This window comes from Euwallacea similis, chromosome 19, assembly GCF_039881205.1.
Source record: "Euwallacea similis isolate ESF13 chromosome 19, ESF131.1, whole genome shotgun sequence".
NCBI classification, from domain to species: Eukaryota; Metazoa; Arthropoda; class Insecta; order Coleoptera; family Curculionidae; genus Euwallacea; species Euwallacea similis.
In genome coordinates, this window is record NC_089627.1 from 998,398 (window position 1) to 1,021,692 (window position 23,295).

Here is a 23,295-nt window from a genome sequence, read left to right on the forward strand (position 1 = left end):
ATCTTCAGAAGCAGTGACAATTCTTACACAAGATGCTACAAATAGGATTGTTTTGAGTATGCCAAGACGTTGCTACGCTGTTGTTAATGTTCGTGGTGGTAATACGAGTTATTGAACAAATTTTATGTGGATTTATTGTGAATTAATGTTATTATATAAAGATTACAGTCAAATGTATGCTTATTCCTTAGATTCTTTTGAGCAGTGTACCCGTTTGTGCCACAAACAGCTTTGATCCCAGAATTTCCCCAGAAAGTTCTCCTAATTTTGAATGGAATCGAATGGAAGTACTCGTTTGCCCTGGTAGGAATTATCAGAAAAGGGCTTCTTCCGCTATTTTAAGCTCTTTGAGTAGTGGGAAAGTACGGGGCCTATCAGCAATTTTGATGCAAAAACTCCATATACCCACCATGTGTAAAGTTGTCGAATATTCCTTAATTTTGTAACTGAGCTCCGATTTCAGCCGCCACTCCTGCAAGTAAAAATCCTGCCTCAGGTTGGTGCCTTTTTGCCTCAGCAAATTGTGCCACCTGGAAGTGCAACGTTTGTTCAAAATTCTCATAATTTTTCGATTGTTTTCTATTACGAAATATCTGAAATTTGATTCGTTGAAACGTCTTGAAAAACAAAAATTAATTAATTTCTTCACGGCCCTGCCTATAAGATGGATGGCATTGTCACCATTGGTTTCGTTCACACCAATCTAAAATTTTCATATTCCAAAGGTTTAACATGTTATCAGCTGAGTGTTTTTTTATGTCTTCACCCCCATTTGCTGTGGGTAATCTCAATTTTAAAATTCCCAACTTTGAACTGTTCGCTTAGTCTCGCAACCAATGGCGGTAACTTTAACCATCTTTTGCAGCCAGGTCCGGACCCTCCTTATATTAGTATTAATTCTAACACTCGTTAATTAACGCTGCTCAAAATGAAACCAATAGAAACTTACCTTGTCAACATCTGAAACATTCGAGCTTTCTGCCCGAATTTCCTAAGATACTTGAAGACTCCAATAGCGCTCTCCCTGTGGGTTGCACACGTCCGCAGAGACTTCCAATAGAACTTTAGGGCCTCCAAGTGGTTACCTTAAGGAAAATAACTCGACTATAACTAAAACCCTATGTCAAGACCCTTTTTCATTTAAAAATAGATACTCTCCCATTGGCATTGCGAGCGGCCACTTTACTGCAAGGAACTTGTCTGGAATATAAAGGAGTTTTACCTTTCTTTGTTAGCCATTCCCCGAATTTCGCGGCATAATATGGCACGTTGGGGTTCAGCTCGACGACCTTCTTGAGGAGCCCCGGTACGGACTTGTCGTTGGGGCCCCTCAGGCGGACGAGCTCCAAGTAGGCCGGGGTGAAGGTCGGTTCCAGGGCGATGCATTTTTGGAGCATTTGTTCGGATTCCGTTGTTTTGTTGTTTTTTCTGAAGACGGAGGATACCGTTAATCGATAAGGAAAGAAGGGGAAAAAGCATCAACCATTTATTATCAAACTGCTCGAACCCTGCTTAACTAAAATATATTTATTTTGAACAGAAGATTGAATTAAAAAAGCATACTGATGACGCAGCAATGGCCAGTTCCAGACTAGGCTGGACTAACCAGAGAAGTCATCGAGATCTTCTAGTACAACCACAACTTCAATAGGAAGGAAGAAATGATATCCCTCAACGCAGAATGGAAGCACAAGCTACGCTAAAGTTTCTCCCACCAGTTCGTAAGTAGGAGCGCGCGCATGTAGACAGTATAAATATGGTGAACTATCTAGTGTCTGCCTCAGTCATCAGCGAAAAGTAGAGGGGATGATTTCGCTCATTGCTCCTTCGCCTTACTAATGTCCACCGTAGATGTGGACCAAACGTCATGAAGATGTTTCCGAGGGACGCAGTTTCAAGCTCAGAAAATAATTTAGAATATACAGGGTGAGTTTTTTGATTGTTAGTGAGGGGATCTCGAAAACTATCACAGGAGCTTAAATTGGGAAATAATTACACCTTCGGTTTTTTCTTAAATTCATGATTGATTCTGTAAAAAATTTCAATATTCGCCACTGTTTTTGCTCTTACCTGTATAACTGCCCCAAATTGTAGTGCGCATTAACGTGATTGGACGCGTATTTTATGGCCGCCAAGAAGTGCCTCTCTGCCTCCTGGTTGTTCTTCAAAATCGTTCCCAGATTGTTATGGGCGCTCGCGTAGGTGGGCCACAACCTTCGATTAAATCAAAATGTAGAAAAAGCGATAACTCGTGGAAAAAACTTACTTGAGGGCCCTGTAATAGTGCGATTTGGCCAGTTCATGCCTATAGGAATCCCTGAGAAAATTGGCATAGTTGTAGTGCATTTTGGCATTGTGGGGCAGCGTTTCTAATCCAGCCCTGTAATCGTAGGACGCTTGTAAAACTTAAATATCTTGGCCCCGAAGTAATAAGCGGGTTAATTTATATAGGGCCGGTAACTCCGTGAAACTTTGACCCTGTCTAGGGAACTTCGACTTAATTTTGTCAGAATAAATTAGGAGTATTAACGGAGCTACTCTCACGGGGGGCATAAACATAAATAATTTGCCTTAGCAGTAATTGCTAAAGGCATAGGAATTAATTATTTAATAGGCAGCTGAAGCTGGCGCAGATTCTTACGTTTGCTTCCGGTCTCGCAATTAAAACGTTCAAAAATTGAACTTCAGCTAGAAGAGAGTACGGTCCTGTTTATTTTGCCCCTTACAACTTGAGAACTAAAATAAACCAGACGCGACGCTTAAATGAGGTTTTGGAAATTTATCATCAAACGGGAAAACTTACGTGAACTCGACCCTTCAAAATCGAATTAAACTTCGTCGGAGTTAAATAAACTTCACCCCAAAAACACGTTAAGTTGTAAAACTTCATCGACAATCACTCATTAAAGACTTTGGAGACGTCGCATACAAATGAAGAGCGAAACGTGACAACGTCGTCGTGTTTTTTATGGCTGATATGGGTCTACTAAGGGTCGACCAAAAAAATGAACTCTGCCGGGTTACCCCACAAGTATATTTAATCAGGGGCGCATTCGGCGGCACCCGAATTCGCTGATTCTTTGTCTGAAAATTTGTTTCGACAAGCAGCCGTTAATTTAATCTTGTGACAATTGGAGACACAGATTTCAGTTCTCCAGCGTAATTCGCTTTACTGTTATCAGTCGCTATAGTGAAATGCAAGCGCTGGAGTGTAGAGCTGCTGTTCTCTGAATGCGCCCATATGTGACAGTCAGAATTAATGGAAAGGCGAAGTTATTGGTTTAGTGTGTACATGTTTATGCCGTCGATAAAAGTGGTTTAAAGAGTGACATGTTACATACGAAGGATGTGAGGTATTTGGTTATGGCCTCATCGTCAAATTTAAATGCCGAATCACCCTTGCGGACCAGCCGCCACTGCTACCAGAGATCTAAACACGTAACGTTGCATCCTTGAAGTTGAATTATGGCAAAATATTAATCGTTTTTCGAACAAATGGTTAACGCTGTGTCGCCGTATTTAACGCAGTTTCTTGTTTGCGAATCTCTAAGCTGAAGTTTGTTTCATCAAATGTAAATCAATATCGTTATGAATTGTTTGAATTTAATCACGTCGCTATAGACATATATACGACATATAATTGTTCAAAGGACTAAATGAGATTTCTGAGGGTGGTACATAGGAACATTTTAATCAATTAAATGAAATAAATAAAATAGATTTTTGGTAATTAAGAAATGATAGTGAGTTTTGACATTCGAACATCTAGATGTCAAAATGTGAAAGCTTTGCATGCTTAAGATTCACAGGTGATGACATTTTGTGATTGGCAATTGATGACATTTTGGTGTTGACAGGAAATGATATTCCGACGTTGACAGGTGAATGACAACCCATCGGAATCTGACATTTCCAAATTTGTCTATGATTCAGTGTTCGTTTTGGGGTTCTTGTGCAGTAAACATTATTAATTTCTGATCACAGTAGGACAAAACAAATACGTTTCTGAAACCTTACGCAGCTTTACGTCGTGAAAAATTAACAGCCTTCAATGGATCTCGACTTGAATACCAATTCGTTTTTTTTCTCAAAGATTGGGAAGCTTTTAATCGATTTAGTTTTTCCGAGGATTAACGAAAGTGGCAAGTTCATAGTGAGTCCATTTATTTACGCCACTTAACACTCCTGTATCAGGAAAATTAATGGTCTGATATACACTTCTTCTGATGAATTTTAGCAGATTCTGCCTCAAAGAACAAAAAAAAGTCGTAAAAAATGTAAAATATGCATAACGTGTCCAGATATCCCCTTTGAGTGTCACAGCAAGTCATTAGGACGATAAAATCGACATGAATATAATATACTATACATAAACAAAGGGTCATTATCGACTTTTATGTCTCTATAAAATGGCTTTCCATTAACCCACGTCCGTTATTATACTCCTAAAAACATACGAAATTATTACATTTCTCTTCGAGTTTCGCTTTATTGTCGCTTAAAAGAAAGGCGCGAAAAAAATTCGTAAACATCGGCTCAAGGGAAAAGAAATAGAAAGATAAGCGATTAAAGTTTATAGTGTGTCCACACAATCCTCATTCTCCGCCATTTTATATTCTGACAGTAGTAAAGTGGGTTTATGTGAACCTCATTGGAAACAACGATAAACACCCCTCGAGCCTCCCGCATTCAATATTTTTGGGTTTATTACTGAGATGAAGTCATGCTTATCGAGTGCAGTAACGTGATGTAAAGTGGCAACACTGGTTTTTTGGCAACACTGTAAAGCAACGCCTTGCCACGCTTAACGCTACGGTAAATTGTTTTTTCTTCGACACAACATCGAATAGTCTATTTTGATTTGTATTAAAGTAAAAGTTTCAAAGAACTCTGGTAATTTGAGAAACTTCTTATTTTCTATTGCAAATATCTTCAGAACTCTTGGCAACACCGCAGCGTGACGTTTGAGAATCTCCATTTTAAGTCGGAAAAAAAGCTATGTTGCTAAGTTCCCTAACGAAAATTACACAGTGATGAGGCTAGGAGTTTTCTAAAAATACTCTTGGTACGTTTGGCAATGTTGCCGGATTATTTTCTTAGCCTGCTTCTTCATATAAACTGCTGCTGTTTCAAACCAAACAGAGACGAAACTCGTATGAAACATTCGTCTGATTCTTCTATTTTGGATTGAAATCAGTCCATAGAATCGGTAGCATAACTCTAGTGTTGTTTGAAGGCGAAAGCTGAGTTTACGTTTGAAGCAACTCAGTCAAAGCTGCAGATAATATGAATAGCAACGGTGTTGATGCTTTGACATACAGATTCCGCCATATTGTGAACAAACAAATGGAGACCGCTGCGTTGCCGTTCCTATTTACATTTCCCTTATTCGAAAGATTTAGGGGAAATTTTCGATGAACAAAGCATTCCACTTCTTTTGTGCTCAACATTCCTTTTCAATTTTCGAAGGCATTAAGCCTTGGCCGAAATACGAATTGGAACAGATTCGGGGCAATTCAAAATGCACAACAGAGGCATTGCCGTGGTTACGAATAATAAGTACTTCAATCATCCTGCCCGCCTGAGTCTGTTAAACATTTAAATCCTCTCTTTTGTCAACTTGCATCGTGAAAAGGGTTTAAGGTTTTCTCTGTAAACGTTCCACAATGCTCGAATTGTTGTTCTGATAAAGGAGATTAAAATAGGTGCTTGCAGTTATTAATCTTATGACTAGTTTGCCGGTATCCGCTTTTGTTTGCCCAAGCGTCAGCTGAATGAATGAACTCCCTTCACTTCAGTTTGACGAATGCTAGTCAACTGGTCCCACTGTTTCGAGTCCTACAAACAATAGCAATCAATTCAAAGAAAACAAACTAATTCCTTCATTTTAAATTCAGTTGCCGTCTCGCTGGCTTCCACTTTTCTCATTTGAGCGCCATCGAGGTGGTTTTTTACACAGTTGGCAACACGGTTTCCTACTTAACCCCTCATTAGGAGCCCTAACTGGCAGCCTTGATGGGTACAAGAGCAATTAAAGGAAAGTTTGCGGATTAAAAATAATTGCGAACCGGGTTTAATTGGGAGAAATAATTTTTATTTGCCATCACGGAAATCAGCGGAGCCATTTTTCTGTCTCGGGGTTCGGCGCTTAATTAAAATTTGTAGTCTATGAAGTGTTTCCTTTCACCAATTTTAAACTTTAAACTGGCTTCTTAAATCTACTATTTCGATATCTAAGTACCTTAATAAGGTCTCTCTGGACTTCCAATCCCTATTCCTGATGACTGTCCTCAAGCAGCTGCTTACGAGGATGAGGACGACGAAACAGAAAATAGTTTGCCTGTGTCTTGAATACGCGTTCCACAGTGTTTGAATCCCATAGACTGTCAGGAGAATACATCCTAAGCTGAAACATATTCATCATTAAAATAGAATTCCGTATGAATATTTATCTCCGTGCACTTTGCTCGCACCCCCTTGAGAGATGCGTCACGAGTGTGTGTGTCAGTTAATCGGTATTTTGCGATTCAAGATCAGTGGAGGCGGGAACAAATTGAATGGAAAATTTTCTGATATTTACGTTCAAACTAAAGTGTCTTCAAGTTGGTTTCTTACCTAGGTATATACAAAACCCTTTCAGCTATAACAAAGCCGACGGTAATTAACAAGTTGGATGCAGGCAAATATGGAAGAACCAGAAACATCAGCCCCAGCACCAGTGGAGGGTGCCGCAAGTTCTGTAATATAAAGTTTGTGCATTATTTCTGTTTTAAAAACTTGTTTCCGTTTCACCACTGGTATAGGAAGTCTGAGCAAAAAGACGATCATCCCAAGTATCCTGTATAGAAAATAAACCCGGATACTTCTTCGATAAGTCCAAACTTTCAGGCCAACTCTCCAATACGCGGAAATTTCCAACTAAAGAGCGCACTATTCTATAGAGTCTGGAAAGTTTCGGCGTTATTTCCTCTTTTAATTTCACCAGCAACTTTTGTGCTGGTCGAACTTTTATTGCTTAAATGGTTTCCGCAAGAGTGGGAGAGCAATAGCAGGCCACAACTTACTCTAAACTCTCGCGAATTAAAAATTCTCTAACTTTCCGATTCGATGGAGTTGCCAGCAATTCAAACTTCGTAATGAATCGCTAATAATCAATCCCCCTCGAAACTACAACCACTTACGTCTAAATCTATAATACTCCTTAATGCCAGCAAAAACACTAGCCCGAAGGAGAAGCAGGTGAGGAAGTTGCGGAAGTCACTAATGGAGGTCACTAGGGGAACTGAGCCCATTTGCCAGTCATGGGACAGTGTTGCTGGACAGAGGATCAGCCACAGGTTGAAAGCTGCCAAGTAGCAGAACGTCAGAAACCTGGAAATTAACATTTACTGGTTATAATAAGGGCGGTTGCCAAGTGGTCGATGGTAGGGGTGGAGCCTGTGAGTGCTCCTACACCAATTGCAGCGCCCGGTTTCAAAACTAAGGCGGGGCTAGTCATCTGCTCTTCGTGGATTATTGCAGTTGTTATTATGTCTTCAAAATTGCTATTATCTTAACCATAAATTATGAAATTCATTATTCTCGCCTATGAGATGTGCAAAAAGACACGACCATTAGTGTAAATTTAGTAATATTAAAAAAGAGATCAAAATTGCAAGAATAAGAGCAGTTAACAGTTGCCCGACTTTAGTGGTGTGAAGCTCCGCCGTGTGTGAACCAATAGCAGCTCTTAATTTCAATGTTGCTTATCAGTATCAAAAGGACAAAGCATATTTGAAACTCAAAGAAGAATGAACGAATTTCAGTGACTTAGCGAAATACGCCGCTATAGTGTGTACAAGGAATTACCTAAGAGTGATGGAAGTTCTCTCGCTAGCCAGAGCTGGAAGAAAAATTTCGCTTCTGGAAAAATAAAAATAAAGCTGAGAGAAACAAGTTGGGGATTCCTGGAGATATCTGGAAAAATAATAAAGTTGATGACTTCCATGATATTGACGCAAAAAGCGAATCCCTGGAAAAGGAGAAAATAATAGAAACCATATTAGTCAAATATAAATTAATAAGCACAATATATTCCTGAAGTCAAGAAAGGGAATTTATCCCAGAACCGGCAAAAAGCCCCAATTTATGAAATAAGAAAGACAATATTACGTTTAAGTGAACTTTGGAGTTATTCCATCATATTTCTGAGCTCATGACAGCTAAAAAGCGATGTGGGACTTCATGGAGGCATTTCCAGAAATAAGAAAGTGGGACATTTCCCCGCACAAGACAAGCCGAATTCCTAGTGGAATAAGTGAAAACGAATTCCTTCCTGAGGTTAAAGTATCTGTAAACGAAATAAAATGTTGGTATTCCAGAACTGTAAAAAAGACCCAACTTATGAAACAAGGACGAATTTATTACGTAAAACTGAACTTTCGATCGATTTTATATTATCGAGTGCATTACAACTAAAAACGATCTGGGATTTTGTGGTATCTTTATGGATGTAATAGAAATCTTCCAATGCGAGGGGACAATAGCCGAAAAAGCGGGAAAAATAAAATGAAATTATTATGATAAATATTTTTGAATTCACGTAGTAACGGTTTAAGAGCAGCAATCCAAGTTTTGGATTATATATGAAAACGATCAAGATAATGGATGACAGAAGCGTTAGGCGTGTCCAAGCGGTGCGCCCGGGCCAATAACAGTGTTTCATTTCAAGGTTAAGCGCGGTGTAAGCGAACTCGTCCTAGGTAGTTAAATCTCCTGTTTCTGGTCTACACCCGAACTTATATCACGAAGTGTGTTTTTTCTTTGAAAATTACGCTTATTTTCCCTCAGAAATAAGTACCATAGAGGACCCCCACAGACTCAAATCAACTCCAAATATTTGTAATCAGTTTCTTTCTTTGTGCGACAAAGAAAATGTATTCAGATTAGATTCAGTTTGTTAGGTATGTACATTTTTACGATTTTTTCCTTTTTGCTTTATGTTTTATTCAAAGCCCGCGAAAGTGGAAGTTTGCTTTAATGCCTGTGAATAGTAACCAGTTTAGGCTTCACGTAAAAGCTGTAGGATTTCGAATAATAACAGGACTGGTTCGCGTAATGAGCACATCATTAAAACTTTAAACCAACAACCATAAAACTGTTATTAAGGTGGTCATTGAATGATTTAATTATTATCATTATTCGTAAGCCCCCCCCCCCGTGGATTATCAAAACCTTAAGCTTGAAATCGAGTGCATCTCTTGCATAATAAAATAATTGAATATTTATCTTGGTTTATGTATAACTTCTCGGTGGATTCCCGGGGGTATGATACATTATTCATTATTAATGTAAGCGAACTCGAAAACTGGAAAAACACGGGGAATAATGGTGATGTAAGTATTTCGCATTCAAGATATTCCATAAATTTTGCATGAGCAAATTCGACGCCCTAACGTTGGTTAATAACTTTTTGGTAAACAATCTGGATAGTCGACCTAGATAATCTGGATTTGTTTACCTTTTCCTCGACATTGTTGTCATGCCGTGATCCCGCAATGCAATATTCAGGGGAATTGACTGATGTCTAATACTAATTTGAGCGTTTGAAAATATCGAAATTTGGCCAATTTACCGGTATTCGGAGGTCCGATTAGCGAAAATATTAACTTAAACAACTCGAGAATTTAAATTAAGATTAGTGGAAACGAAATTAAAAGGTAAAACCTTCGATTGCGAGTTTATATTTAAAATTCGATTAAAATGGCGGCCTTATCGACAGGAACGGCTTTAATTCCTTTCGAGGGGGAGTCGCTAATTCGAGCCATCTCCGGTGGAAAAGGATGATTTTAATCGGAAAGGAATTTTTAAATCGTAAAACCCACAGAAATAAAATTCTCAAAATGGAACCGATGAGATGCAATTTCTGGTTAAAGTCGTGTAGTTCTTGAAGATCGTTTGGCGGACAGCAGAGATCCACAGCGTTCCATAGCCAATAGAAACGCTGCGTTTCAAGGTCAGCTGTGAGCGTCCACAAACTGGTCTTAAGGTCTTATTTTTTTATGCGCAGGACAATGCAAAACTGTTTCACTTTGATGAGATCGCAGCCGAAGTATGCTTGTCGAAACAATGTGTCAGTTGCACAATGTGTAATTTTAAGATCATTTTTATTATGTTGCTCTTAAGATTTCTTGGATAAGAAAGTCGCTGACCTTGTTCCTCAACAAGTTCTTCGTTAGCTACGCTAACTCGAATTAAATATCTTTCCTCTCAAATTTAATCGACAAAAGCATATCGTTAAACGAATTTTCAATCATCCCCTGCTTTTATTTGGGCATAAATATACATAAAATCCTCCTTTGGGAGAAGTTCAAAGGGCTAAATTTATTAAAAACCTATAAAAAAATAGGGCCAAATGTGTTTCCTATATAAGAGCAATGATTGGCTCAAATGCATAGTTCAACTGGGCGGCAATAATTTATGCAACAATCAAAAAGTCATTTTTCAAAAATCCAATTATCCACGGATATTAAATTGGACGATTTATTGTTTCAACGTCATTGTCTTTATCGAGCATTTATCCATATGTTCGCCTGCAATTGCATAAACGTATGTAAATCTCTTCATGGAAGGCGGCCATATTGCTCGGCAATAACATGTAAATAAAAGATATTATGCTGATGCTTACCTGACGTATATTGAACTATGGAAAGCTGCCGGGTTATCTTGCTCGCAGAATCTGGGGAGAGACCCTTGCAATATAGCTAGTCTTAGAGCAAGTAGCACTCCTGTCTGAAATAATCAACAAAAATCTCATTTAAGGGCAATTTACCTTCGGTCGTAGCGCGGGGCGTGCCCAAGTCGTGCGCAGACTAAGAGAGGCGCAGCGCTACAAGGTCAAGGTGGATGTGTCTCAACTGCACTGATAGAAAGTGTCATATTCATGGATGGAAAAAATTAAGTATCTTATATGGAGATTTAAAAACTAAAAAAGCTGTATTCGTATAACGGTAGGCCCTTAACGGGTATTTTTTCAAAGGGATAATTAAACATCAAACGCCCTCCCGCCCTCAGTTAATTAGAGCCGACTTTACCTGGCGTGTTTGCTCTTTGGACTGGCTTTGTAAGTTTCGTTTAAACCCCGCATAATCTCTGTTCATGCAAAAAGCGGGTTAAAGGAGTGGAATTTCAATGCTCCGGCAATCCGATATCGTTCTTGACCGAGTTTGATAGGAACACGGGGAACAAAGTTTAACTTAACCGATAGTTTGGTCTCCCGGGACAGGAGAACGATATATTGATTAAGAGCTTTGATGGTCTCTCGAGTGTTTGCTACCTTCAGGATGGGTTCGTTTATTCGGAAATTGAGTTATGTTTTAATGCATATCGATCGCCAATGGTAATGCCCAATGTTCTGCCTATAGATAAATTAAGAAAGAGCATGCCTCGATGTCTTCCATGGAAATCGTATGGTCTTGGACATAAGGGATGACCATGACGGCACACATTGTGTCTCACTTGATGGACCTATGACGTCATCGGTGGTCCATAGGTATTGACTCACCACTCTACCAATTGTTTTTCTTAGAAGTGGTCTGGAATTCGACTGAAAACTGGATGAGATTTCAAGTTGGGTACATCTAGAGACAAATAGAAGTCGTCGCCAACGCTATGGAGAATCACGAATACTTCCGGAAGCTCTTGCGTGAGCAAGGTGACCCAGTTGACGTCAAGAGATTTCTTCGGAGTGAACAAACGGCAAATTCACTTTTTTGCTTTGATTTATATATGGAGAAAAACCGAATCATTTTTACGGAGCCGGACGTATTACGATATCGCTAACGCGGATCTCGCAATGTGGCTCAAAAGTCAGATTTTCGAGATTTTCCCAACAAGATTTGCAGTTTTCATCATTTTATGGCGCGATCTGCGAGATAGCTTTCAGTACAGGATAATTGCTCAGATGTGTCCATTTCGGTGTCGCCATGCAAGACGGTCGAGGATTTCATATAACGGAGCTTTTTCGATTGGAAGAGTGAAACGTACAAGAGAAAAAAAATATCACAAGTTTTGAGAGCTTCGTACCATTTCCCTGTTTGCTGATTTCAATGCTCGGCGATACAGCAGTGAAGGTCTTTAAGGGCTCGCGATCCTCCGAGTTTCATTGTGAATAATCGATTCTTATGATCTGTAGGGAGGCTTTATCGAAACGAAATTTTCACGACATTTACAATATTTTTGTGATGTTTGGTGAAGAATTCAAATAAAAGGAGAAGCAAGAGAATGAGGTCACTTTTCGTTGATCTATAGTGCAAGTTGAATTCGCTGGTATAATGTAATAGTTGTAGTCAGCTCTTCCCAGCAACACGAATGTACCATTACTGAGCTTGAATTTGATCGATTTTATAGGTGTTTTTACCTCGTCAACTCGAGTCAGTTTAGTAATATTTTCCATTTCAATGAACTCGCAAATAACTATTCAGCAGCGACTTTTGCAGGAAACTGCAACTCAATAAATGTTTCCCCTCATCTAACAACCGATTACTCTAATATCGAATCACCCGCAAAACCAATTGGCTCTGTTCTAAAACTCGAACCAAATATACAAAAAGCGGGAAATAATTGGTTTCAAGCAATTGCCAGAATGTTCGGAATCAACTAAACAATTCCGCCTCAGAGGGCGGAAATGGGAAACTTTTTTAATTGGAAGTTTGCCTCGTACAAACGACTATCGATAAATAAAAATGTGTCTATACTTTTGTTAAATTAAAAGCCAATAAAGAGGAAGTTTTGCTCGCTAGCACGATTAGAGCAATTTGCGGACGACCTGGAAGAGAAAAGCGCTCTGATTTAGTGTATTCACCTGTCAGAAGTTCGCTATCTTCAAGGCCAAGAGAAAAAATATTGCTAGACCATCTGCGGCGGCGCGCTATATCCAATCATGAGCCGATGCTTCAAGGTCAACCTCGGATGTTAGTCAATCGGATTTGGCTACTGCGCATTAAGTAATATTCAGATTAGTGATCTTAAAGGATATTCTTTTACATAAACGAGGAACCATGTGCTATTATCTTCAGCTTAAGGACGGAATCATAACTTAAAAAGGGAACATGGCGGCTTAATACAATCGCTCGAAACTGGGCCATTCCATTTCCCTCTCTTAAATATAAAAGAGGATAGGGTGAATAGATAATGAACACTTTTGCCTTATTAATTAGCACGTAAGATCTTTTTCCTACCCGTACTGAAGGGAGAACGGAAACCCTTAAAAGCAATAACTGGGGCTGCCAAATAGAAGCACACTTGTTTAGCCAATTTCACGAGATGAAAGCTAAACTCAGACACCGAGAGACAGGCGATAAATATTTACTTTAGTGACACTCTTATATCCATACACGCGGTACATTGTTTACTTACCGATGTCATCAGTTTTGCGGTCCTGGAACTGAACTCCAAACTTTCCGAATTCCACCGAACTTCCGCGATTGTTCTGAAAAAGAAAAAGCGGAATCGAATTTAGGAAGTTTTTCGTGGGGAGGGTGGAAGTTGCATGGATTTACATTGTTAACAAGTTTCAGGTTACGTGGCAAGTTTTGCAGGGGCCCCATTGGAGTTTAATTCTGCTTATTTAAGGCGGGTTTAACACTTTTGTTTTGAGGTTTTCGCTTGGGCTCTAAAGTTCGGAAAAAGAGGGATATTAAACATTTTTCTATTACTTATTTCCCTTACAAAAAATCGCACTACAAACTGTGATGAGAGTAACAACACACTCAGTTGAATATACCAATTTTCTGCTATTACTCTCTCAGTGAAATTCTTGCATTGATGAGAAGCCATCTTGGAACGTTTGACATTTAATCCCGAATGGCCGCCTTTTTATGAGTCGAAGCTGTCATTTGTTATATCAGAAATTGACGTTTACCAGTTGGTTTCTTGGAATATTTGACACTAAATTCAACATCGTTGCTACATTCAGTATTGAAACTGTCAGTCGTTATGTCAGAAAACGAGTTGCTGTCTTGGAATTCTTAATACTAAATCCCAGATAGCAGTTGCTCCTCTCATGGATTAAACTGTATCTAAGTCTTTTCGATTTGGTTTTATAAAATATGGATTTCGTCTTCCTTAGGATACTCTCAAAGGACTTACAAATGGAATATTTTAACTTTTATAGGACCCCAGCTTAAATAAAACCCTGAAATAACCTACCCCCACCCATAAAAATCATGACGGCCTAATACGATCCAGAAATAATATTTTTATTCCCCGCATTAAACCGGGCCTTGTTTCATTTTTATTTCGGATTCGGTGCTTCGGTATTTTTACTGCACAGAAATGTGATGAAAACAATATGGCGGTTTTATTGACCATAAAGAAATTATTAAACTGCACTTTATGTCGTAAAATCTCCGTTGCATTGACAGATATTGGAAAGGCGACTTACCTTTTGATGTGCGGCCACTGCAAGTAAAAGTCGAAGCCCAGGTTGAGGAGGAATACTGTGACTCCGGTCTCTTTGGCCATCATGCTCATAGCACCCATCACTACGCTGGTCCATAGGTAGAAGCGACCCTCGGTAGAACTCCTGAAGAAGAAATAGAGCGTTTGTATGTGCAGCAGTGATTACATGAAAAATGTGGGTCAGTTAACTCTCGTCCGGTCTGGAGGAGAGTTGACGTGGATGGATATTGGCCAATCACGTATGGGGTTCGAATGTAGATAGACGGTAGTTGCAAATTGGTATAGCAATTAGTTTAGGTGAGATTAATAGACACAGAGTGGAGCTAATTTTCCGTTGAAATGAAGTGGTGAAAACAATGTTTTTCTGCGATCTTTATAGAAAATAGAACTTTTCTCCTTCATTTGAGAGAAGGAAACAGCACTTTTAGTTTCTACTCTCTTAGTGGCAAGCCTCCAATGCATCACAAATATACAATAATTGTTTTTTTGGGAGGAAAGAGCTCATTCTCCTAGGAATCAAAAGCATTTTTTCCTCTATTCGTCATAACATACAACATCAAACAGAATATTGGACACTCCAAGTATTCAAAATTGCGCACGGGAATATTAAAAGAAATCAAGAGCAGTTTGCTATCGTCTCGAGAGTATGACCAATCAGATGTTCCTGTTGGGAGGTTTATAAGGACACCAGCAAACTAGACGTGACGGTAAGTTTTTCGTATTTATCAAATTTAAATTTTCAACTATTGATTCTGATAGATACATGAACAGGTAGCGAATCCGATGGAATGTAAATTTTATAGGAGTCCGACAGGTGCGAATATATTTTAATCAAAATCCATCTAACCGATTGAAAAACAGACCGTAATTTATGGACCTCTGGTCGAATCCAGAATTAATTAAGTAGCGACGTTGTGTAGCCCGAACGTATTTTTCAATTAAAACGGACAAAAGCAGACCGAAATGGCCAGATGGCGTCCGAGGTGCGGGATGCAGGACGGAGGGGTACAAAGCTCCACTTTTGGAAAAAAACTTTTCCACGTGAAATTCCCGAATCGATTTAACACGTCCTTTGGAAGTTATAAATGTTGGTTCAGCTGGGTTTCTGGTAATTGGCTTGATTTTCCATACCGGGGATAGTAAAAATTCATTCATGCTTCGTTTTCGGTCGACGGAAGTATATTAACATAAGTTTGGTGCTAAACGAACCTCTTCTTTCTATTTCTCATACATTAGTAAAAATTTAGTCTTGGTAGCATTTTCACAATTAATGGTGACAGTTCACAAAATGGCGGCATGTTGGAAAGTGACGCAATTCAAGATGGCGGTCAGTAATTATCTTGAATTTTAAGAAAATGGTGTCCACCGCCACCTTGAACAAGGCACTAGAACATATCATTTTCATAGATCAAAAAATGGTGATTGAATTTAACTGATCGATAAAAAAAATTATGTGTAATTAAATAAAATCTAAAAATAATCATGAGCGAAAACTAAATAACTTTTGTATATATTTAAATTGAAAATTTAAAATGATTTATACGTTTACTTGATTCTGCTAAATTAGTAACAGTGTCGGGCTAAATCCAGAATGGCGCTAGACAGCCATTTTTAGTAATTAAATCCGTAATTATCCACATTTGAAACTGAATTTAAGACGGCTGCATTTTCGAAACTTTGCTTGCTTTGAGTTATCATCTTTCACTCCACAAAGCAGCGCTACTAACACACCCCAATTTGAACACATATATTATAATTTAATAGACCCTTCAACTGGGTTTTTGGCTTGAATTAACGTAATTATCACAAAACTTTGAGTTATAAACAACTTTCGACTGCCATCTTCATACGTTTGATAGTGGCCCTATTTAACACAGTCAACAGTTGTGCAACTTTGGGTAATGACACTCACCCTTCACATAGATTTGAATGGCAGCTGACGTCAATTTGACTTTTCGACAGTTGCACAACTGCTACCTCTGCCGAATGTAACCTTCGTTGGGTCTATTCCTATCCGTAATCTGTGTTGTGAAAACTGTCCTGTTTCGGAGTACAAAATGGATATTTCTTTTAATTTTGGAAACGCCAAATGCTTCTGCAGTTGGTTAACTGACAATTAACCGCATTTCATTTCCATAAGAAGAAGATTAAAAATTTATGCTTCGTTTAAGGGCCAAAAGGCTGCGGCTAAATATAAATTTAGCAAAAAACACCGTCGTCTTTCGGCCAAGATTACTTAAAGTCGGGTCGTGGAGATCTTTGATATTTCCTCCGTTATCACATTTCTGGAAATGCAGTAAAAAGAGGGTTCGTGAAGAGTCGGGCATAATCCTCTTAATATTGTTTTGCCGTCATTCGTTTTATATCGCAAAGAAAGTCGAATCAACGCCTGAAATCTATCTACAGGAATGAAATAGATGGTTAGTTCAAGCATTAAAAGATAGGACCAATTTGCTCTTGGCCTCGCGATAGTTGCGGTGACGTATCGGGTTAAGCCAATCAAATGATTGAATTTAAGACGTAGGAGACAGCCGCAGCAAACTGCTCTAATAATTTGCATATTGATTTCCTAGAGCAGACCGATTTAATAGAATATTAATGGATAGCGTTTAGAACAATTCAGCTGCACATTTATGAATAAACTCTATTCGACTGATCGCAATTTACACGTAAATAAAACTTTTTGTGTTGATCGATGTGTGTATATTTTTTCCTATGAAATCGTAAAATTGTTGTGGTCCATTGGGCGTTTCGGGCCGCTGAAAAATCGCCTGAAATTTGTCGATCCCGCGGGATACACAGCTAATTGAGTAGCGCTCTGCAACCGCCAGAGCGTATTTTTCAATTTCGGCTAACAGCAGCTATAAATTAGTCTGAAATTGAAAATGCCCAGCCATGGGTTCACACACCAAGTTCGTTCTTAGGCATGCTTGCCATTAGAAGTACCTTTTTACTTTTTTGAGATCCATTCATGTAAATGTTAAAGGAAGGATCTTGCCCCTTTTCTCTTTGGCCATTTATATCATTTTTCCAGTTTTTAAATGTTGCATAAGGGGAGAGCGCCTATCAAAATTCACCATAGTCAGGTGCCTGCTGGCATTGGGCGCCCATAATTTATCAACCTACATAATTGCACACTTACTTATTGAGTATTTATTTACTCTTAATTATCGGGAACAGAACATTTCATTACAAGTGAGGAAACGCATTGGTGTGACACTGGCAAGAATAGTGATGATATTGGTTTGGGAAGAGCGCGGAAAATGATTTTTCCGCGCACTTACGGGGAGAGTGTCTTTTTCCTGCGTCCTTACCGGAAATCTGTATTTCTATATAGTGAAGTAACAGGGAAATATTCGTTTTTAATGTCGTATAATGAAAAAATGTATTTTTTTAAATTCTTGTTTAGGGGTAGGCCATTTTCTAGTTAGAAATCCGCAAAATCATATTAATTGCACATTCCGAGAATTTGAGGTGATTAGGTAAATATCCAAAGGCTAAACGTAGAGAGATTTAAATATCCAAAGGTTTAAATATACAAAGATTTAAATATCTAGAGGCTTAACTGCTTTATGTGCATAAAAAGCGTGGGAAATTCTTCATTCGAAGCCCAATTTATTTGAACCTCAGGAAGTGACAAGCAATTAAGCTATGAAGTTAAAAACTTTGATAGTAACGCAGTTGGATGAATCATCCAAAACTTGTCAACCGAAGAAGAAACCTTGAAGCAAAATTAAAAGGCAGTTGAGGGGCAAAAACCAGTTCGGTGCCCTACTTAAGCCCCCCCCCCCCCCCCCTTCTGGGATTTCACGAGAAATTCGGCTTGTTCTACTAATGAAATGCCCTAATTGTGGTTGTATCGGTAATTTCAATTAACTTCGTCGTGGTAAACTTTGGCGTAACCAAGAACATATAGCCATTTATTTATTCGTTGATAAACAACACGACAAACCTCTTCTAACTTTATAAATTAGCTCCAAAGCCCCGTAATTTAGAAAGTTGGTTTAGGGCAATAAAAAGTTCCGGAGAGCCAATAAAAGCCTCAATATCATGTAAATGCTGATTAAAAAGTTTATAATACGGAAACTTTCGCGACGGGAAAAAATGGCCGCGATAACGTCACGTCAGGAGAAGGAAGAGGCATTTCCAGGGACTTTGTTGTCTTATTAGCTTGGCCCAGTCGTGTCAAAGGCGAGTTCCATAACGTATAAACTTAATAATAAAGTTGCAGCAGTCTAGTTTCGGCGAGGAAATCCCATCTATGTAACTTTAAACGAGGCCCGAAATCTGATTTACAGTCATCCTGGTGCCTACCTCGAAATCCGGCTTCCAGAGGAGCCAGGAATTGCCAGAATTTCCAGCAGGCAGCGGGAAATATATGTATCTGGATAAAATATACACGCTTAGAATATAAATATAAATCAAGACTATAGGCAACATGTGGGTATGAATATTTGATTAGGCGAGGGCCCCTTGCGCGCCACGCTACGTTTCCAGACATGGAAAACGCTCTCGAATCAGCAGAAATGGATGTGAGGCTAATACTAAATCCCGATGCTCTTCTGTTTCGGGAGATGGCCCTAATTTAATGTCGTCATTTCTGAGATCCGGCTGAACGGAAAGGAAAAATGTTCACCCGTTAGCGTCTCGGTTTTTTCCGAGAGGTAAGGCCCTTGTGTTGTTCTTTTACGGAAATATATGCTCAGGAATACTCCATGGAATAATAACAAGATATATTTCAATTACCATTAACACTCAACATTTCTAACGAAATAGGGCCAGTTTGTAGTCATCCGAGACGTGACGCTCGTGATGCGTGAGCATACCGGCCAATTAGGGGGCGACTCACGGCATCAGGGAGGAACGTCTGCCAACCGGACAGCAGTTCGACACATACACATTCCGGTCGACATAGTCGATCAGAGTAACATTCTTCATTTCGAAAATACTCGAGAGTGAGATATGGAGACATCGAGTTTAATACGCAAAAGGTGCAAGGAAGGAATATTAATCGGCTTGCAATAGGCAGCAGGTTTCAAGTGGGAAGCAACTAGTAACAAGTTAAAGGGCTCGCCCATGATTGCCAATGAGTTTTGAGTCATAGAGGCAGTAAAGTAAGGCTTCTTCCAGTAGTGTTCCCGTTAAATCTAAAGGAGAAAAAGTGAATTATACTGCAAATCTTTTTAAAATTTAAGAGAAGAACAATTAAAAGCAACGTCCATAATATTAGGATCACGAGCATACAGGTTGGAACCAACCGGAAAAGTAGTGAGAACTCCAAACAAAGGAACTTGTCAATTGAACACTCGTTGGAAATTTCACTGATAGTTCTATTCAGAAACTCTTTAAATCAACTAAGAATCTGCAAATCAACAATATTTGAAACGGCACATGATGAGTAATAGAAATGCATCCCAAAACAGTTTTGACCGTTTATCATATACCATAGTCAACTGAAATGCTTTACTTTTAAAGGCATTCCTATATGATCGAAGAAGTATGTTGTTAGTTTGTTAAGTGCGGACACCAGCTAATTGGACCAGGATGTCTAGATTGTAAGTGCAGCACGTCTGCACTGTAATTTTCTGGTTTTATTTGAGATATTACACAAATTCCTGCTTTGCATGTGTGTATTTATTCCAGAGACGTAGTTTGCTCTTCAACTCTTTTAGCAGTCAAAGGTTTTCAGCTATTAATTAATGTAATCTACTTAATTTACACTGTTTTATTCCAAGTCGTCTCCACTGCAGGTTCACAGTCTAAGATAAATTACTCGCTTATATCAGAATTAACTGGAATAGGAGTTTTGCAACAACAAACTTTCCTATTTGAAATTTGGAATCAGCCCTGCAGGAAACTTGAAGTAAGTTCAGGTTACCCTGTTAATCCCTATTGTTGTTCGGTTATTTTAACCGTAAAGCTGTTTGCTCAACGCAATAATCTAAATTAAACAAAGCTAATCCTCTTTAATTCGCTTGGGAAATTGATTGTTCTTAATGAGTTGCAATAATTCCTAAGAGTTTTTTTATAAGACTATGGCAAGTTTACATATGTCCACGCTCTGAGGCCAATAAGAGGGGAGTTTTCTGACTAAAGTAACGAGAATGGACATTACACGTTACAAATATTTAAGGTCAACACATGGTAATTAAGGATAACATATTAATAGAAACCAAAGAGGGTGTATGTGAAAAAATGGTGATGAAAAGGACGACAAAAAACATTTGTTAGAAATTAGTCTTGATGCAGATCAAATTTAAAGGAAATGTTTTAACCTTCCTTAAATGAAAAAGAACTAAAAATAAAAAAGAAATTATTAAATAAAATATAAACAAAGAGAGAGATGAGAACAAAATAAAACACGGAGGAAAGAAGAAATTTTAACCAATTAAAGAAGGGGTTTGAGTCACTTTGTCCTTGTTTAATCAAACAAAAATAACCTGAAAACAGAAATTTGTCCCCAAAACTGACACGTTAGCCACTGCGGATAATAAAACCAACCCTTTTAGGAGCGAGTTAAATAATTTTAGGGTTGCTACAAGGATCTGAACACCACTCAGAGAGCAATTTAAAAGCTTTGTCTCAACTAATAACTTAATTTCAAAAATTTAACCAATAGAAGGCGATGATTCATAAGTTAAATGTTCAAAGAAAACGTAGATAGAAGTAGAGACTTGACTATTGACTAGTTTAGAAGCACCTGCCCGAAATTTGATGACGTGGGCCTGGCTAATAGCTAACTGGTCATCAAGCTAACAAAAGATAACGACTACACATCAGGCAAATGCTATTTCTTACAGACAAATACACGCAATTTCACAGCTTATTAATGTGTAGCACAAATTTCCTAAACATAACATCACATTCAGGAAAATAAAACTTTCTCTAGGCAATTAAACGAAACGGTCTCCAACTGTGACTTCAGCACACCATTTTTTCCATAATAAGACTGTAAGAGGGTTAAACAAATTCATAGGATAACTTATTACAATAGATTACATCAAGCGAAATGTAAATGAGGGTAACACATTGCCGAGATTTCAGCCATTATCGTATGCAGTGCAGCCCGAAGGCGGAACAGGGTCGACGAAGAGATGGAATTTTCCGATTATCTTGCAACACGTTTCCCCCGGTATGAGTTATTGTCTGAGTTAGATTTTCAATTAACCGTGAGAGCGTTATTAGCTGTGGAATTGCGAAGATAGTTTCTGTAAAGATGCCTTACGCTCAGAGGTAGATAATAGGCAAGAAATACATATGCTAGGGAAGTTTGATAAATTGCCCCTTTAGTTAAAAAGAAACTTTATGAATGAGCAAACCTTGACCAGTTGCCTTTGGGCGCGGTACGAGAGGTTAAACGCGGTACTCGATTGGCTGCCCCTGCTTGCGTCATTACTTTTTGACTGCGGACGCGTACGAACTAGACTTCCTTACAATATTTAGCATCAAATTTAATTTTCGTAAAGTTGCGGACTTTGAGGAAGTATTTGCGATGTTATCTAAAGTGTTATTAAAAAGTTCCCTTCGAGTCCGCAGTGCTCTTGTTGTGCCCGCTGAAAACAAGACGGAGGAAAGTTTTTAATTTTGTAAGAAATTAATAGTCGTTAGAATCGACTTAAGTTAAACGGCCAATTATTTTTCCATTAAGCTTTACAATGTTCTCCTCCTCATTTTTTTTATGAATAATCAGCTTTTTGGAATAAGGTCAAATTTCTCAACTGAAATTTGTCCAATCTAAACAATGTATATTGCAAATGTTATTATTAGACAGAGTGATGTTATCCTTTAATGGACAAGCCCATTTCCCAATCAATCAGATATAATGTCTCTATTTTACGAACAGTCATGCTCGCATTAGGGTCTATTAGGCTTTCCCAAATAGATCTTATCTAGTTAATTTCATAGAAACTATTGGGAATACAGGATAATTTTATGACAAATGGTCTATGTTTCTGGCATAAACCGCATCCTTGAACTTCTCATTAAACCAGGCCAATTAAGTTATTGAGAGTATCCTGGGTGAATTATTTAATATGTTAGAGTTCCTGAGTCTGGGGAATAAAATATAAATAGATCTTAATACCGAATGCAGTGCTTCGGGATATTGAGATTCGTTAGACCAGTTTGTCATCGACCGCGACATGACAGTTTCCACATCAACTTGCCAACCAATGAGGTGAGTCAGGATCGAATACCGGCAAACTGGTCATCAATGCACCTCATAATTATTATTGAACTCCTTCGTACTGTCTCGTGCTGTGGCGGTACAATTATAGGCATTTTCCTTGCCATTCTGAGTGTAATTTTCACCATAATGAGCTCTAACTGCACTTTCCTCGATGGAAGAAAGGAGATTGAAATTGTTTATCAATAAAACAACCGCAAACGAGCGTTTTGGCCATTTAACTATCAAATAATGGCAATTAAAAACAAGTTTGTTCCGACCTTTCTGGGCAATTAATGCAAACTTTGCCGGTACCTGAAATTCGAAACGGATTGGATATAAAGCCGCAGGTAGTAATAGTCATTTAGGGGCAGTTTGGCGGAAACAAAAAGTTTGTTAGATGTTGAAGTAACAGTTACAATAACAAATTTGTTAGATTTGCCCTGAGCGCTTCAGTATTTGTGGTAGTTTACAGAGCAAATCAGTCTAATGAGGAAGTTGATCATTCTAGGCCACTTTGCATATGTCTCAGCTCGGACAGGCAGCTCTTTTTAGCTGGGCGTGTGACGCGTTATCTCTATGTGAAAGACATCGTTGGTACATTCGGAAGTGAACACTTAATTGTTGAGGATTCCAGTTTGCATAGATTTTCCAGAATTTTGAATATAACACACCTGCAGTGACAAGGCAAT

The 23,295-nt window shown here is 38.6% G+C and overlaps 1 protein-coding gene across 1 annotated transcript in view; it reads right to left on the reverse strand.

Annotated features, from left to right (window-relative positions):
* LOC136415230 (protein O-mannosyl-transferase TMTC1-like) overlaps positions 1–23,295 on the reverse strand; it is a 154,850-nt gene that overhangs the window by 2,778 nt on the left and 128,777 nt on the right. The window contains exons 5-15 of the mRNA XM_066399718.1: positions 14,423–14,563; positions 13,396–13,468; positions 10,667–10,770; positions 7,182–7,371; positions 6,616–6,737; positions 6,242–6,406; positions 2,267–2,380; positions 2,071–2,214; positions 1,223–1,428; positions 950–1,085; positions 410–530 (exon numbers count right to left, since the gene is read on the reverse strand). Of these exons, the coding sequence (XP_066255815.1) occupies positions 410–530; positions 950–1,085; positions 1,223–1,428; positions 2,071–2,214; positions 2,267–2,380; positions 6,242–6,406; positions 6,616–6,737; positions 7,182–7,371; positions 10,667–10,770; positions 13,396–13,468; positions 14,423–14,563 (1,516 nt within the window). The remainder of the gene's footprint in view (positions 1–409; positions 531–949; positions 1,086–1,222; positions 1,429–2,070; positions 2,215–2,266; positions 2,381–6,241; positions 6,407–6,615; positions 6,738–7,181; positions 7,372–10,666; positions 10,771–13,395; positions 13,469–14,422; positions 14,564–23,295) is intronic.